The sequence below is a fragment of the Hemitrygon akajei genome, chromosome 14 (assembly GCF_048418815.1).
Source record: "Hemitrygon akajei chromosome 14, sHemAka1.3, whole genome shotgun sequence".
NCBI lineage: Eukaryota > Metazoa > Chordata > Chondrichthyes > Myliobatiformes > Dasyatidae > Hemitrygon > Hemitrygon akajei.
The window spans coordinates 60,903,154-60,918,761 of NC_133137.1; the positions used below are offsets into that span (position 1 = coordinate 60,903,154).

Genomic DNA, 15,608 nt, shown 5'->3' on the forward strand with positions numbered 1-15,608 from the left:
TCTGCCTTTTTATTTAAGTCGCTGGTTACATCTTCATCTATCAGTTCCACACGGCGAGTCACTGTCCTGCGTGATAAACTGATTTTTTCAAATTTGTCTTTGCTCTCCGGACACAATACACCTGCTGTCTCCACCATACATTCTTTTAAAAACTCGCCTTCAGACAGAGGCTTGCTGGCCTTTGCTAATTTGAATGACAGCATAAAACTCGCCTTGGTACTTGACTCATGAATGGCAGTTTGATGGTGAAAAAAATTTTGTTGAGCCTGTAAATTAGCTGCCAACCTCTGAGGATTAGCTTCCCGTTCTTTCGTTGACTGGTTGCTAGCATAGTTGGCAAGTTTTGGGGCAAAGTGACGGCTGATATTATATTCTTTAAAAACCGCCACAGTCCCTTGGCATATCAGGCATACAGCAGTTGATCGGTGTTCGGTAAAAAGATATTTAGTTGTCCACTCCTTATTAAACACCCGACATTCTCTATCCACTTTTCTTTTCTTAGCTCCACTCAACTTTACAGAAGGGGTGAGAGGTCAAAGAGTAAAGCGCAAATGTGGAATAATACGCTGCACCTCAACAAAGGTCAATGTATATAGAGTGCGTCATCTATTGGGAAAACGCCAGAATTGAGGGGAAAAAACGTTAACAAGGTTTATTAATATAATTTCATCAAGTTCTGCGGGCCGGATTAAAAAGCTTAAGGGGCCGCATATGGCCCCCGGGCCGTAGTTTGCCCATGCCTGTTCTAGACATCCTCACATACATGTGGAATGCCTTAGAGTTTTCCTAAATTCTACTCACCAAGGTCTTCTCATGTCCTCTTCTAGCTCTCCTAAGTCCATTCTTAAGGTCCTTCCTGGCTACCTTGCAACTCTCTAGGTAGCAAAATGAGCAGTGATGCCATTAAATTCACCTATCCTGTTACAATTCCTAAATACATTCGAACAAAGAGCCTTCAATTTACTACTTTCCTGCTCTGTGACTGCATGCTCCATCTCTTTCTGCTAAGCTGCACCACTACCCATCTTGCTACCCTACACCCTTGTTTATTCTTTCTCTTTCTAAAATGCCCCTCACTCGAACCACCTCCTGCACCAACGATTTTATTTAAAGCCCGACCAGCATCCAGCTACTTGATTCTCTGCGACACTTGTTTCAAATCAAGTCAAGTGAAGCCCATCCCAAAGCAACAGCTTTGCCCTTTTGCCCTTGTACTGGAGTCAATGCCCCATGACTTAATTCACACCAGACACTGAGCCACACATCACTTCTCTGACTCCACGCCAATTTGTATGTGCCTCCAGTAGTAATTTGGAGATTACTACCTTTGCAGTTCAGCCTTTGGATTTGGATGCTCATTGTTTACAATCCTTTAGCAGAACTTCCTTTATCATTTCTACATCTCTGATGCCTATAGACCTTTCTCCTCCACTCCAAAGTTTCTACCCAACCCCAAGGAGTGCTGGACAGACAACAGATTTTTGGAACTGATTCTGGAGATGGTCGAGAACTTTATCTACTTCATCTCTCCTGTTTCTATTTCCCACCACATTCCTGGTGCATTGCTGATTAGTAAATAAATAATCAACAAAAAAAACTTTACTTACATACTGCAATAGTCATTTGCACAATACACATTGTTCATTTAACTTTTTTATCTAGTAGCAAAATGGTTAAGATGAAAATCCGAAGGTCCATCTTTTCTTAAAATGGATAGTACTTCCTCGGATAATTAATGATATGTACCCAAATTTACTTGTACTACGTGAACGCACCCGAGGTATTCTCCAGTGTTTATCCATGTTCCTAAAAGAGTGTACCTGGTCATTCTAATTTTTAAATCAGTTTTTCATCTTAAAGAGAAGCTCATATTCCATTTATTAATTGATAGTTGAAACTCCTTCATCGTACGTTATATTCTCTGAAACAATCGGTACAGAACAGAATGGTTAAAATATCTGCTCTCTTTAAAATGGGATGAAGCTGCCAATGGGAAATTAGACTTCGCAAACTTATGAAAAAAAACATTTCTTTTTCTTACATCTATTTGCTGAAATTTCCATTTGTTGCCTGCTCTACTTTTAAACATTTGAACTATGGCAGGTAGTGTTGGCACAGAAATGCTTCCTTTTACTCATCAAGTCACGGACACACAGAAATGAGGCACAGTGTGCCGTGCCACGTTCTGAGTTCCAATTATGATTTCTGAGAAAGGTAGCCAATCAGACTTCAGGTTTACAGTTAACCCCAAGGCAAATCAGACTGCAATTGTACAACAATCCATTCTAGGGACAAGCCACAAAGCCCATTTTTGTTCTGTTCAAATCCCCACTACTTGTAGGACAAGTACAGTACCAACCCTTACAATACAGTAATATAATTCTAATAATATTCTTGACATGGCTATGACGGTAAGTGAAGCATGCCTTCATATGGCAGTCGTGCTTCACTGTGCCCTAATAACCTCCGGACTAATTCATTCAATCAAACGGTAGTTGTGACCCAACAGAAACATATTCCTTTCATTCATTTAACTGTTTTTCATACTAAAAAAAAGAACTGTTACCTACTTGTTACAATGGCTCCTTGAATTTGAGGACTGGCGGACACTGCAACTGACTAACTACATTTTACAATATTTAACAAGCGTCATCTTCCGAGTTATTGTAGGAAGTCATCACCAACTTCAAAGTATAAACTTGCAATGTTGCAAAGTTATATAAAGAAACAAAAAGGAGAAGTGACAGCCAATCAGGCAATTACTTAAATAAAGCAAGAACTAAGCTTAAATCCTTAAATCTATTGTAAAGGAGGTTCCTTGTTTGCTATGAAAGAAGTAACCCTGAAAACAGTTTGCAAGATTTTAAATTGAAATTCACAACTACAAAGTCTGCTGACTTCAGTTCTTGGCTGTGTACTCACTGAGGGGTTAAAAAGTCACCAAAATCTGTCTGTGCTCTACTCCCAGCAACTGCGTTACAGTAACACTGATAGAAACCAAAAGCTCAAACAACCTATCCCCAGTCTCAGCTGGTATGCTGGAGGACAATGAAAAGGGAAGAGGGAGTTTACCGGGGGGAAAAAAATGTCAAGCTCACATTATCTCAGTCTTTCTCATCGTTTTGATGCAAAGATTCAGACAACTTCAGATGTTTCAGTAGAGATGAGACTGTGTTGAACATGCCGTGTTATCCTGGCTGCTTACCAAGGGTGTCAAAGGTAAAAGATTTTTGAAAATAAGGTCTGTGCAACAAGACCTGTGCAGCCATAGAATAATGTTCACGGCACTGCAGAAGGTCACACTTCTGCCCACAGGTCTCCTGACAGACAAATGCAGCCAAATTCTGACGATCCTCCATGACCACTTTGTCATCTGTGTCACCTGGTAACATTGGCACGTTCCCACCAGGAACCCCATTCCTATGCTCCTCTTAAACTTACCAGGTACTCTAGAAAATTTATCAGAATTCTTTGCAACATCATAAAAAAACGTGAATGAAAAATGTGATGGAGCATTACTAGAAATAATGTCAGAATCAGAATCAGGTTTATTATCACCGGCAAGTGACGTGAAATTTGTTAACTCAGCAGCAGCAGTTCAATGCAATGCTTAATTTAAAAGAGAGAAAAATAAAATAAAAGTAATATTAATAAACAAATAAATCAATTACAGTATATGTATATTGAATAGATTTAAAAAAGTGCAAAAAATCCAGAAATACTGCATATTAAAAAAAGTGAGGTAGTGTTCAAGGATTCAATGTCCACTAAGGAATCAGATGGCAGAGGGGAAGAAGCTGTTCCTGAATCGCTGAGTGTGTGCTTTCAGGCTTCTGTACCTCCTACCTGATGGTAACAGTGAGAAAAGATTATGCCCTGGGTGCTGGAGGTCCTTAATAATGGACACTGCCTTTCTGAGACACTGCTCCTCAAAGATGTCCTGGGTACTTTGTAGGCCAGTACCCAAGATGGAGCTGACTAAATTTACAACCTTCTGCAGCTTCTTTCGATCCTGTGCAGTAGCCCCTCCCCCCCCATACCCGGTTAGGAAGTCGAGGATCCATTTGCAGAGGGAGGTACAGGGGCCCAGGCTCTGCAACTTCTCTATCAGGATTGTGTGAATAATGGTATTAAATGCTGAGCAATAGTCGATGAACAGCATCCTGACATGGGTGTTTGTGTTGTCCAGGTGGACTAAAGCCGTGTGAAGAGCCATTGAGATTGCATCTGCCATTGACCTATTGTGGTGATAAGCAAATTGCAGTGGGTCCAGATCCTTGCTGAGGCAGGAGTTCAGTCTAGTCATGACCAACCTCTCAAAGCATTTCATCACTGTCGATGTGAGTGATACTGGGCGATACTCATTAAGGCAGCCCACATTATTCTTCTTAGGCACTGGTACATTGTTGCCTTTTTGAAGCAAGTGGGAACTTCCACCCATAGCAGTGAGAGGTTGAAAATGTCCTTGCATACTCCCACTAGTTGATTGCCACAGGTTATCAGAGCCTTTCCATCGGGAACTTTCACCTTGCGAGGGTTCACTCTCTTTGAAGATAGCCCAACATCGGCCTCTGAGACAGAGATCACAGGGTCATTGGGTGCAACAGGGATCTTCACAGTTGTAGTTGTGTTCTCCCTTTCAAAGCGTGCATAGGAGGTGTTGAGTTCATCTGGTAGTGAAGTATCGCTGGCATTCATGCTATTGGGTTTCGCTTTGTAGGAGGTAATGTCTTGCAGACCCTGCCAGAGTTGCCGTGCATCCGACGTCCTCTCCAACCTTGTTTAAAATTGTCTCTTCGCCCTTGAAATGGCCCTCCGCAAATCACACCTGGTTTTCTGGTACAGGTCTGGGTCGCCAGACTTGAATGCCACGGATCTAGCCTTCAGCAGATGACCACCTCCTGGTTCATCCATGGTTTTTTTGGGCATATCCAGAAAATCTGCTGTTCTAGCATCAATGAATGTGCCAGAATATCTCTGTTCTACTGTAATGGGATAGAAAAACCATGGCTCCCACAATGGAGATTACCAAGAACAAGGAAATGTATGTACCAGGGAACATAAAACAGAATCGAGGTTCCTCAGAATGATAGAAGCCAAATGGGGAGATGATGAACTGTTGTTTCCATGAAAGGGAAAATTGATGATAAAAAGATTTTGCTTTAATAATGAATTATGAGGAGGAAAGTTAGAAGCAGAATTAATAAGACATATGGTACTTTATCATAAAAGCTATTGGACTAAGATAATGTTTCAATTAAGTATTTGAAAAGAAAGCTAAATTATTAAGGAGAAGCACAGGAATTTGGAATTAGAGTAGATGGCCATGTTCATAACTATGAACAGCACTGATGTCATGACACAATTCACTTTCTTTTGAGCATAATTCTAATGATGTCAGAAAGATTTCCAGATTTGTGAAATTATATTGAACTAGGTCAAGTTCAAGCTTAATTTTCAGACACAAAAGACTGAGATGCTGGGATCTGGAGGGGACAAAAAATGCCTACAGAATTCAGCAGGTCAAGCAGCATGTAGGAAGACAAAAGATTGGTTGATATTTTGGGTTGACACCATGCATCAGAACTAGGAGTATGTTGAGCAGATAGCCGGTGTAAAGAGATAAGGGCGAAGGATGAGGCAAGAGCTTGTGAGTGAGACTTAATTTTCTAATTTGGACTCTCTAAAGGAGATTTGGGACTACAGTATGTTCTACTCATGAAAAGGATTAAAAGTGAGCTCAAAAACAGCCACAACTCTACTAAGGTGTAACATCGGCCTTTATTGAACACGTTTGTGTTTGATTCCCCCATTCCTGACTGCTTTCAAATCTGGGTTCAAATTTCCTGACATAATGGTCACGAAGGTGAACAGTGCACAACCAACCTTTGCTTCCTTCTTTGATCCCACCTGTTTACAAATGACCCTGTAATGATCAGTGACCCCTTCCTCGACCCACAGGAGGGTCACAGACGACCGCGTTCTGTTCACAGTGAAGAGTGACTTGGGAGAAGCAGGCTCTACGAGCAAAGAAAACACAGAAATAGGTTAAAATGCAAACAAAAAGGATCCCGTGCTTTCCCGGTGCATATAACAAATAAGCTCCTCTCTGGGCGCCAGCTGGGTACAGGTATTGATATTAAATGATGCTTCGATGACTAACTCCGCCATCTTCAACAGGGATGATGCCTGATGAAGATAGCGGAGTTTGTCATCAAAATGTTGGTTAATATCGATACATACATACACTGTATATATACACATTGGTCTGCAACGACACTGGTGCCAAGCTGTATGGGTCCTAATGCTGTTCCCTTGGACAACATCGGTGGCGTGGAGAGGGGAGACTTGCAGCTTGGGCAACTGCCGGTCTTCCATAAAAAAAACCTTGCCCAGGCTTGTGCCCTGGAAACTTTCCAAGGCACGAACCCATGGTCTATCGAGACTAACGGAGGCCTATATGTATACACACACACACACACACACACACACACATTCTGCGTCATATTTGTACTGTTATCCTATATCCAGCTGTGGCGTCTCGGTGCGGGGCGGGGGTGGGGGGAAGTGGGCCTCTGGACTCTTATTACGTGATTGTGATCTAGTGTGTGCTCACTGTGTGTGACTGTTGGCAATGTGTCTTTGCACCTTGAGCCCACAGTAACGCTGTTTCATTTGGTTGTATTCATGAATATTCATGTACGGTTAAATGACAATTAAACTTGAATTGAATTGTAAGACTGACAAGCAACCAATGTAGAAAAGAAGGCAAACTGTGCAAATACAAAAAAAAAGATAATACTGAGAACATGATTTGTAGATCCCTTGAAAGTGACTCTATAGGTTATGCACAGTGTCCATGTTGCTTCAGGAGTCTGATGGTTGAAGGATAATAACTCCCTGAACCTGGTGGTGTGGGACCTAAGGTTCCCGTCCCTCCTTGCCAATTGAAGCAGCAAGAAGGGAGCACAGCATGCATGGTGGAAAATGACTTCCACAGAAGACAGGGCACTCGATGGAGAATTGTGTCATCAGCTGAGACCTGAAGCACTCTGCTAAACAAGCTGAAAGATGAAAGGACGCAGCTGAAGAGCCACATAGAGGCGACAGACGCTCATTGCTTTCTGCAATTTTACTGCTTAAGACTTTTATGCAGTTATATCAATAACACTGAAAGAGAACCGGGAAAATTTAACTGGAAGAGGACTGGAAAAGGATGTTGCCAGAACTCGAGGACCTGAGTTACAGGGAACGGTAGAACGGGTTAGGTCTTTATTCCTGGATTTTAGGAGAATGAGGGAGAATCTGATAATGGTATACAGAATTATGAGGGGTATTGATAGGGTAAATGCAAGAAAGGCTTTTTTCCACTGAGGTTGGGTGAGACTAGAACTCGAGGTTAGGGGTGAAAGGTGAAATGTTTAAGGGGAACATGAGGCTGGTGCGAGTGTGGAACAAGCTGCCAGTGGATTGGTAGATGCCAGGTAAATTTTAGTAGTTAAGAGAAGTTGGGATAAGTATGTGGATAGGAGAGGTATGGAGAGCTAATGTCCGGGTGCAGGTCAATGGGACTAGGTAGAATGATAGTTCAGTACGGACTAGATGGGCCAAAGGGCCTGTTTCTGTGCTGTAGTGCTCTGTGATTCTGTAACAATTAAGAAATTATCAGCAGTTGTTGAAACATACCTGCACACCACTAGTTCATTTGAATACGCACTGACCGTAGTGGGTTACTTCTCTGGCATTTCCATTCAGATCTGACGTTAAACATCAAACAGAACCTGCAACTGCTGTGTCATTTAATACCTTGATTCCCTAATTCTTTTGTCCAAAATTTAACCCAGTTGTTCCCTGAATGAATTATTTCTGTCTGCTCAAAAACCCTCCCCAGTTATCACCCTCATGATAAATCTCCCAATCTGTTATCCTTTGGGTGAGGAAGTTCCATTCACTTAGACCAGACTTCCTCATTTTCAAACAGGCACTTCCTGTGACTTTAATATTTCTCCAAAATGATTTTCAAGGAGAAATTGAAGTTCATTTCTTCCCCAGCCACCCCCCACAAATGGAGGGATTGACATCAGCTCCCTGGATCATTACTCATTTTTAAATTCCAGATGTATGGAATCACCCTGGCTTTGGTCTCCAGCCATAAGCTGCCAGGTAAAGACAGCAAAGGGCCCACCCACGTGCCAGCATCGATATCTCATTTGAAAGTCACAAACTGCAGATGCCATAAATCCAAAATAAAAAAACCAGAGAAAGCTGGAAAGCCTCGGCAGACCTGGTAGCATGTGTAGGGAAACATTAACCCTTTCAGGCCAATGACCCTTCTTCAGAACTGGCACTGAAAACCAACTTATATTCTCTTTCCCAGCTCTGAACAAGTACACCCGTAATTACCAATGGTTAATTAAAGGTTTTGGGGAAAACAACGAAGAAAAGATGAGTGACATTCAGATTGCAGCAGACCAACCACTCAAAGTCCATATAGAGTCTCATTCACATATATCTAGCTAGGGTGCCGAAGAAATTACCGTAGATTCCGGATTTTAAGCCGCTACTTTTTTCCCACATTTTGAACAGCTTTGAACTCTGCGGCCTTTAATACGGAGCGGCTAATGCATGGTTTTTTTTCATGCCGCCAAAAACATTTTGCCTCGTAACAGTAGACCAATAAAATTGATGAGTAGTTCACAGAGGTCCAATGAAATTGTACGATAAATCAAGCGCACTTTCACAATTAAATTATTGTAAATCAGTCATTTGTACTCACCCTCATCAACATGGAAAACACTCGAAGAAAAGCATTGTGCTGCCTTTATGGCAGTTATTTACCGTAGATTCCGGACTACAGAGCGCACCTGATTAAAAGCCGCTGGCTCTAATTTTAGAAATAAAATCAATTTTTTAATTGTACAGGCCGCACCGGATTTTCGGCCACAGGTGTCCCACGTTGTAATATGAGATATTTACACAGAAAGATATTACACGTGTTGGGCTTCAAATTCTGCCCTGTGTTCGTTTTGGAAGAGAGACAACCAACACCGGATTATAGTGCAGCGTGGCTTTATTGCAGAACGCGTTCTGCCTTCCCCTTACATTCTGCTCTTATTTATACCCCTTTTTCCCCCAAGCCAAACCCTCGCTACACATATTTGGTAAGGCTAAACTTTGTTATACCTATTTGGTAACATCGGACACTTGTGTCCTTATTGGCCCGATACCATTCACTCACGAGTTTTCCTGTTTTTTTGTTTACTGAATCGCTAGCAGTTTTGGTGCAGCGGAATCCTCAGTTTCGCTCCCTCCCTCCCTTGTACTGCTGTCTAATATCACGTGAGCCACTCCTGACCTGAAGCGGCAGTCCCAAATTAATCCTAACACACGTGAGGATTTTTTAAACTTTTAATTAAATCCGTATGGTAACATAAACAAATACATATTGCAAATGCTTTTTTTCGAACCGTGCCTGTAACACGGCTACTTTTAAAATACATACCTATCGGTAACACACAAATTACGTTGGGTATACTTTTTTACTGAACAGTGCATGAACAACATTCCAACATCTCCTAACGACTGGTTAAAAAAAATATATATACTGCAGCCTACCAGGAAAAGTTATTGATCGCCTTCTTCATCTTCCTCCTGCGCACTAAAACCATCAAAGTCCTCTTCTTCAGTGTCCGAATTGAATAACCTTAGGATCTCATCACTCACTTCAGTCTCTTCGTTGTCGCTCTCACTTGAGCGCACGCGATCCTCTTCATCACGCAGCAGTCCAGCCTTTCGAAACCCGTTGGTGATGGTGGATGTTGTGACATGGCTCCAAGCATTTAGGATCCACTGGCAGACTTGAGTTAAAGATGCTCTTCGCATGTGGCCTGTTTTGGTAAAGGATTTCTCGCCGCTCGTCATCCAAGTCTCCCACTCAATGCGTAGTGCCACTTTAAATGCCCGGTTCACGCTGATGTCCAGTGGCTGCAAATACTTCGTGGTGCCCCCAGGAATCACAGCTGGAATTGAGTTTGTACTCTTGATGGCAGCTTTCACTGAATCTGTTATATGAGCCCTCATGCTGTCCATAACGAGCAACGCTTTTTTTATGTGAAAAAATCCCCCCGGTCGCTTGGCGTAGCACTCTCTGAGCCAATCCTTCATTAGACTCTCCATCATCCAACCTTTCTTATTGACTTTCACCATGATTTCTTTTGGGAACTTTTCCTTTGGCATTGTCAGCCGCTTAAAAATCACCATCGGTGGAAGCTTTAGTCCGGATGCTGTGCAGCTCAGAACACAAGTAAAATGCGTTCTCTCATGGCCACTTGTTTTCAGTATGATGGACGAGTCACCTTTTTTATTAACAGTCCGAGTGAGAGGCAGGTCAAACGTCAAAGGTACTTCATCCATATTTATGATTTCATCTGGCCCGATGGAATTCTCCGCTATCTTTGTTTGAGTGAATGTGCGGAAGTTAGCAAGTTTTTCCTCATGGTCGGGAGGGAGCTGCTGACAGAGAGTCGTGCGTACCCTGATGGACAGGCCTTTTCGTCTCATAAATCTAAAACACCACGATGGCCCACCTCTAAAATCTTCGATTTTCATTTTGGTGGCGATTGCTTTAGCCTTCAGTCTGATCTGCACGGTGGAAACACCGCGGCCGCCTGCTCTCTGTGTGTTAACCCAGTCTTCAAGAAAGTTTTCAAGTTCGGGCCATCTGCTGTGATTACCTCTGAAAGCTTTTGTCGTCTTTTTGCATTGATTCAGTTCTTCGCGCTGGCGTCTCCACCTTCTCACCATCGATTCATGTATGCCAAGATTACGCGCAGCAGCTCGATTTCCTTCTTCAACTGCCAGATTGATTGCCTTTAACTTAAAAGCTGCATCATATGCTTTTCTTCGAGTGTTTTCCATGTTGATGAGGGTGAGTACAAATGGCTGATTTACAATAATTTGTGAAGTGCGCTTGATTTATCGTACAATTTCATTGGACCTCTGTGAACTACTCATCAATTTTATTGGTCTACTGTTACGAGGTAAAATGTTTTGGCAGCATGAAAAAAACCCATTTATTAGCCTCACCGTATTAAAAGCTGCAGTGTTCAATGCTGTTCAAAGCATGGGAAAAAAGTAGCGGCTTATAATCCGACATCTACGGTAGTTTATAATATTTTCGCTTAGTAATTCATTTGTTAGTTAAAGTTAGAACTGTTTTAACTATATTTGTTTTCTGTACTACATCCCGGGATGCTATGACGTCACACCCGGTTTCGCCGCGTCTTGTGGGAAAAATGCCGGTTTGCGATAAACGGGACGGCGGGGGGCGAGCGGCGGAGCGAAAACGCTGCTTTTAAGTTAAAGGCGATCAATAACTTTTCCTGGTAGGCTGCAGTATATATATTTTTTACCAGTCGTTAGGAGATATTGGAATGTTGTTCAGTAAAAAAGTATACGCAACGTATATTTAAAAGTAGCCGCGTTACAGGCACGGTTCGAAAAAAAGCATTTGCAATATGTATTTGTTTATGTTAGCATATGGATTTAATTAAAAGTTTAAAAATCCTCACGTGTAATATCTTTCTGTGTAAATATCTCATATTACAACGTGGGACACCTGCGGCCGAAAATCCGGTGCGGCCTGTACAAGTACAAAATTGATTTTCTTTCTAAAATTAGAGCCAGCGGCTTTTAATCAGGTGCGCTCTGTAGTCCGGAATCTACGGTATGCATAGTACTGTAGTATTTTTATGAATTACACTGTACTGCTGCTGCAATAAAACAACAAATTTCATGACATATGTGAGTAATGATGAACCTGATTCTGATATGGGTCTCCATTTCTGGAGTGAGAGTGGGAAGGGGGCAGAGAGAGGGGAATCTTGGTTGGGAAAAGGGGAAGGGAGAGGGGAGGGAGTGGGAAGCACCAGAGAGACATTCTGTAATTATCAATAAGCTAGTTGTTTGCAATCGTATGACCTTGCCTGATATCTCAAGGCTGGCTGTGCCTGTACCCGTGCCATCCCCCACCCCCAACACACTTCTGATACTCCTTTGCTACTACCTGTTCCATACCCCTCTAACAGAGCTCCACCCTTACCATTCCCAACATGCCAGATTACCAAACTCACCTAAGACTTTTCCTCGGTATTGTATACCTTCTTATATAGAACCTCCACAGTTTCTGTTTTTAAAATCTGGAGCCAGGTCACATTTGTATTCGTTTATGGCGTAGAAGGTGGCCATTTGGCCCATCAAGCCTATGCTGTATTGTGAAATAATCATTCCGCCCACTCCCATGAGCTTCAACTATCCCCTGCTCATCCACTCCTCACAATTTGCAACGTAAACTAATCTGTCAATCTGCACAGCTTTAGCTTGTGGTGGATCACCATGTGGTTGCAGGTAGAATATGCAAAGCCAGCACCAAAGGTAGAGTTTGAACCTGGGTCACTTCAGCTGTCGATTAGCGACACTACCCACTGTGCCTTAGTGCTGCCCCTGTCAGACACCCACCCCCTTTCCAACACCCCTCTTCCCCTCACCCCCACCCTTTACTTTCAGCCAAATTATGAGAGTGTTCATTTTCCAGTTCAGGTTCTCAGTCTTCATCAATTCCAAAGTTCATCCCCGATTTCCCACACTAGCTCACGCCAATATCTTCCTTTTGCTGCTGAAGAATGGGACTCTTACTACCACCCAGTTTCTCAAAGTCAAAGTCAATTTATTATCAAAGTACATTTATGTCACCATATAATGCCTTGGGGTTCATTTTTTTTGCAGGGATTCAAAGGAAAACAAAGGAATTTATAAAAAACTATACATAAAGAATATTTGACTGTGGCCAGTGTGAAGTAACTCTGCAGACGACAAACAGGTTTAATATCACAGGCATATGTTATGAAATTTGTTTTGCCACAGCAGTACATTGCAATACATAATAAAATAATATAAATTACAGTAAGAAATAATTATATATATATATATGGAAACACACACAGACACACACACACACACACACACAAACAAATATAAATTAATAAATTAGTAGTGCAAAAGGAGAGGAAAAAGTATTGAGGTAGCGTACATTGTTCAATCAGAAATCTGATGGCAGAAGGGAAGAAGCTGTTCTTAAAATGCTGAGTGTGTATCTTCATACTTCGTGACCACCTTCTTGGTAGCACTGAGAAGAGGGCACGATTTGGATGACCTTGTTGAGTTACTGCCTTTTGAAGGTGTCCTCAATCCTGGGGAGACCTGCGCCATGATGGAGCTGGCTGAGTTTTGAAACTCTACAACGTTTTCTAATCCTGCGCTGTGGCCCCTCCATACCAGACAGTGTCGCAGCCAGTCAGACTGCTCTCCGTGGAATACCCGTCAAAATTTGCCAGAGTCTTTATTGACATACCAAATCTCCTCAAACTCCAAATGAAATATAGATGCTGTTGTATCTTCTTTGTAATTGCATCAATCTGTTGGGCCCAGGATAGATCTTCAGAGATGTTGACATCCAGGAACTTGAAACTGCTCACCCCTACAATGCTGATCCCTCAATGAGGACTGGCGTGAGTTTCCTCATCTTCCCCTTCCTGAAGTCCACAATCAATTCCTTGGTCTTACTGACATTGAGCGCAAGGTTTTTATTGCGGAACCACTCAACCAGCTGATCCACAGTACAGCGCAAAAATCTTAGGCACATGTAAGATGAAGATGCTTTCAAAAATAACAATTAAAAGTTTCAAAATGTCAAAAAATTACTATAAAGAGCAGTTAACAATAAAAAAAACTAACTCAAATCAATATTTGGTGTGTCCACCCTTTGCCTTTCAATCTGCATCATTCTCTTAGGTTCACTGTTGTGCAGTTTTATAAGAAAACCAGCTGGTAGGTTGTTTCAAACATCTTGGAGAACTTGGCACAGTTCTTCCGCAGACTTTGGCTGTCTCACCTGTTTCTGTCTCTCCAGGTAATCCCAAGCAGCCTCGATGATGTCGAGATCTGGGCTCTATGGAGGCCACACCATCTGAAACCATTTTAAAACATCCTAGGATGCCCAAGACCTTTGAACTGTATATCACTTCTGAACACCTCCTTGTAAATTTACAGATGGTGTTTGAGCTGTGTCTAATCACATAGTCAAGGTTATAGAAAGAGCAGAGCGATGGGCTAAGCACACGCCCTTGAGGTGTACCAGTGTTGATCGTCAGTGAGGAGGAGATGTTATTTCCGATCGGGTCTCCCAGTGAGGAAGCCGAGGATCCAGTTGCAGAGGGAGGTACAGAGGCCCAGGTTTTGGAGCTTTTTGATCAGAACTGAAGGTGTGATTGCATTGAACGCTGGGCTGTAGGCCATTATTAGCAGCCCGATGTAGGTATTACTATTGTTCAGGTGATCCAAGGCCATGTGGAGAGCCAGTGACATTGCATCTACTGTAGACCTATTGTGGTGATAGTCCGAGCTCAGTGGGTCCAAGTAACAAGCAGGGTGGACAAATAAGTTGTCATTTACTTGGATTTTCAGAAGGCGTTTGATGAAGTGCCACACACGAGGCTACTTAACAAGATAAAATCCTATGGCATTACAGAGAACAGTAAATCTTTGCAATGCCCTGCCACAGACCATGGTGGAGGCCCAGTCCATGCATATATTTAAGGCGGAACTTGATTGTTTCCTGATTGGTCAAGACATCAAAGGATATGGTAAGAAGGCAGGTGTATGGGGTTGAGTGGGTTCCAGGATCAGCCATGATGGAATGGCAGAGCAGATTGATGGGCTGAATGGCCTAATTCTGCTCCTTTGTCTTTTGAGCTTATGGATTTGAGTGTAACTGGTTTATAGTCATTGAGGCAGCTCTTCTTGGGCACTGGTATCGCTATTATCCTGTTGAAGCAGGTGGGAACCTCTAACTACAGCAGTGGGAGATTCAAGATGTCCTTGAACACTTCCGCCAGTATTTTCAGTGCCCAAACAGGAACACCATCGGGTCCTGATGTTCACCCTCTTGAAAGATGCTCTGATGTCGGCCTCTGAGACAGAGATTACGGGGTCACTGGATGCTGCAGGGATTCATAGTTATAGTTTTATGCTCCCTTTCCACGTGTGCATCAAAGGTATTGAGCTCATGAGGGAGTGAAGCTTCCCAGCCATTCATAATGTTAGGTTTTGTCTTGTAGGAAGTAATGGCTGCAAAACCTAACAGAGCTGATGTGCATCCGATACAGCTTCTAACTTCAATCGGAATTGTTTTTTGCCGCTCTTCAAACTGCATTTCGTAGGTCACATCTGTACATCTTGTATAGTTCTGGATCACCGGTCTTGAATACCACAGATCTAGCCCTCAGCAGACTACAAATCTCCTGGTTCATCCACGGCTTTTGGTTTGGGTATGTCTGGTGTGGTTTTTACAGTAAGGCGTAGGAGCAAAATAAGGCCATTCAGCCCATCAAGTCTACATAGCCACTTCAACATGGCTGATTTATTATCCCTCTCACCCAATTCTCCTCCCTGTAACCTTTGAAGAACTTACTAATCAAGAATCTATCAACCTCCGCTTTAAATATACCCAATGACTTGGCCTTCACGGGCATTTGCAGCAACGAATTCCAGAG

The 15,608-nt window shown here is 42.5% G+C and overlaps 1 protein-coding gene across 2 annotated transcripts in view; it reads right to left on the minus strand.

The window, feature by feature from the left end:
* The window catches only part of ptpro (protein tyrosine phosphatase receptor type O), a 169,101-nt gene that overhangs the window by 39,978 nt on the left and 113,515 nt on the right, over nucleotides 1–15,608 (minus strand). For both annotated transcript variants that reach the window (XM_073066200.1, XM_073066202.1), the window contains exon 13: nucleotides 5,887–6,020. In XM_073066200.1, coding sequence (XP_072922301.1) covers nucleotides 5,887–6,020 — 134 coding nt within the window. The remainder of the gene's footprint in view (nucleotides 1–5,886; nucleotides 6,021–15,608) is intronic.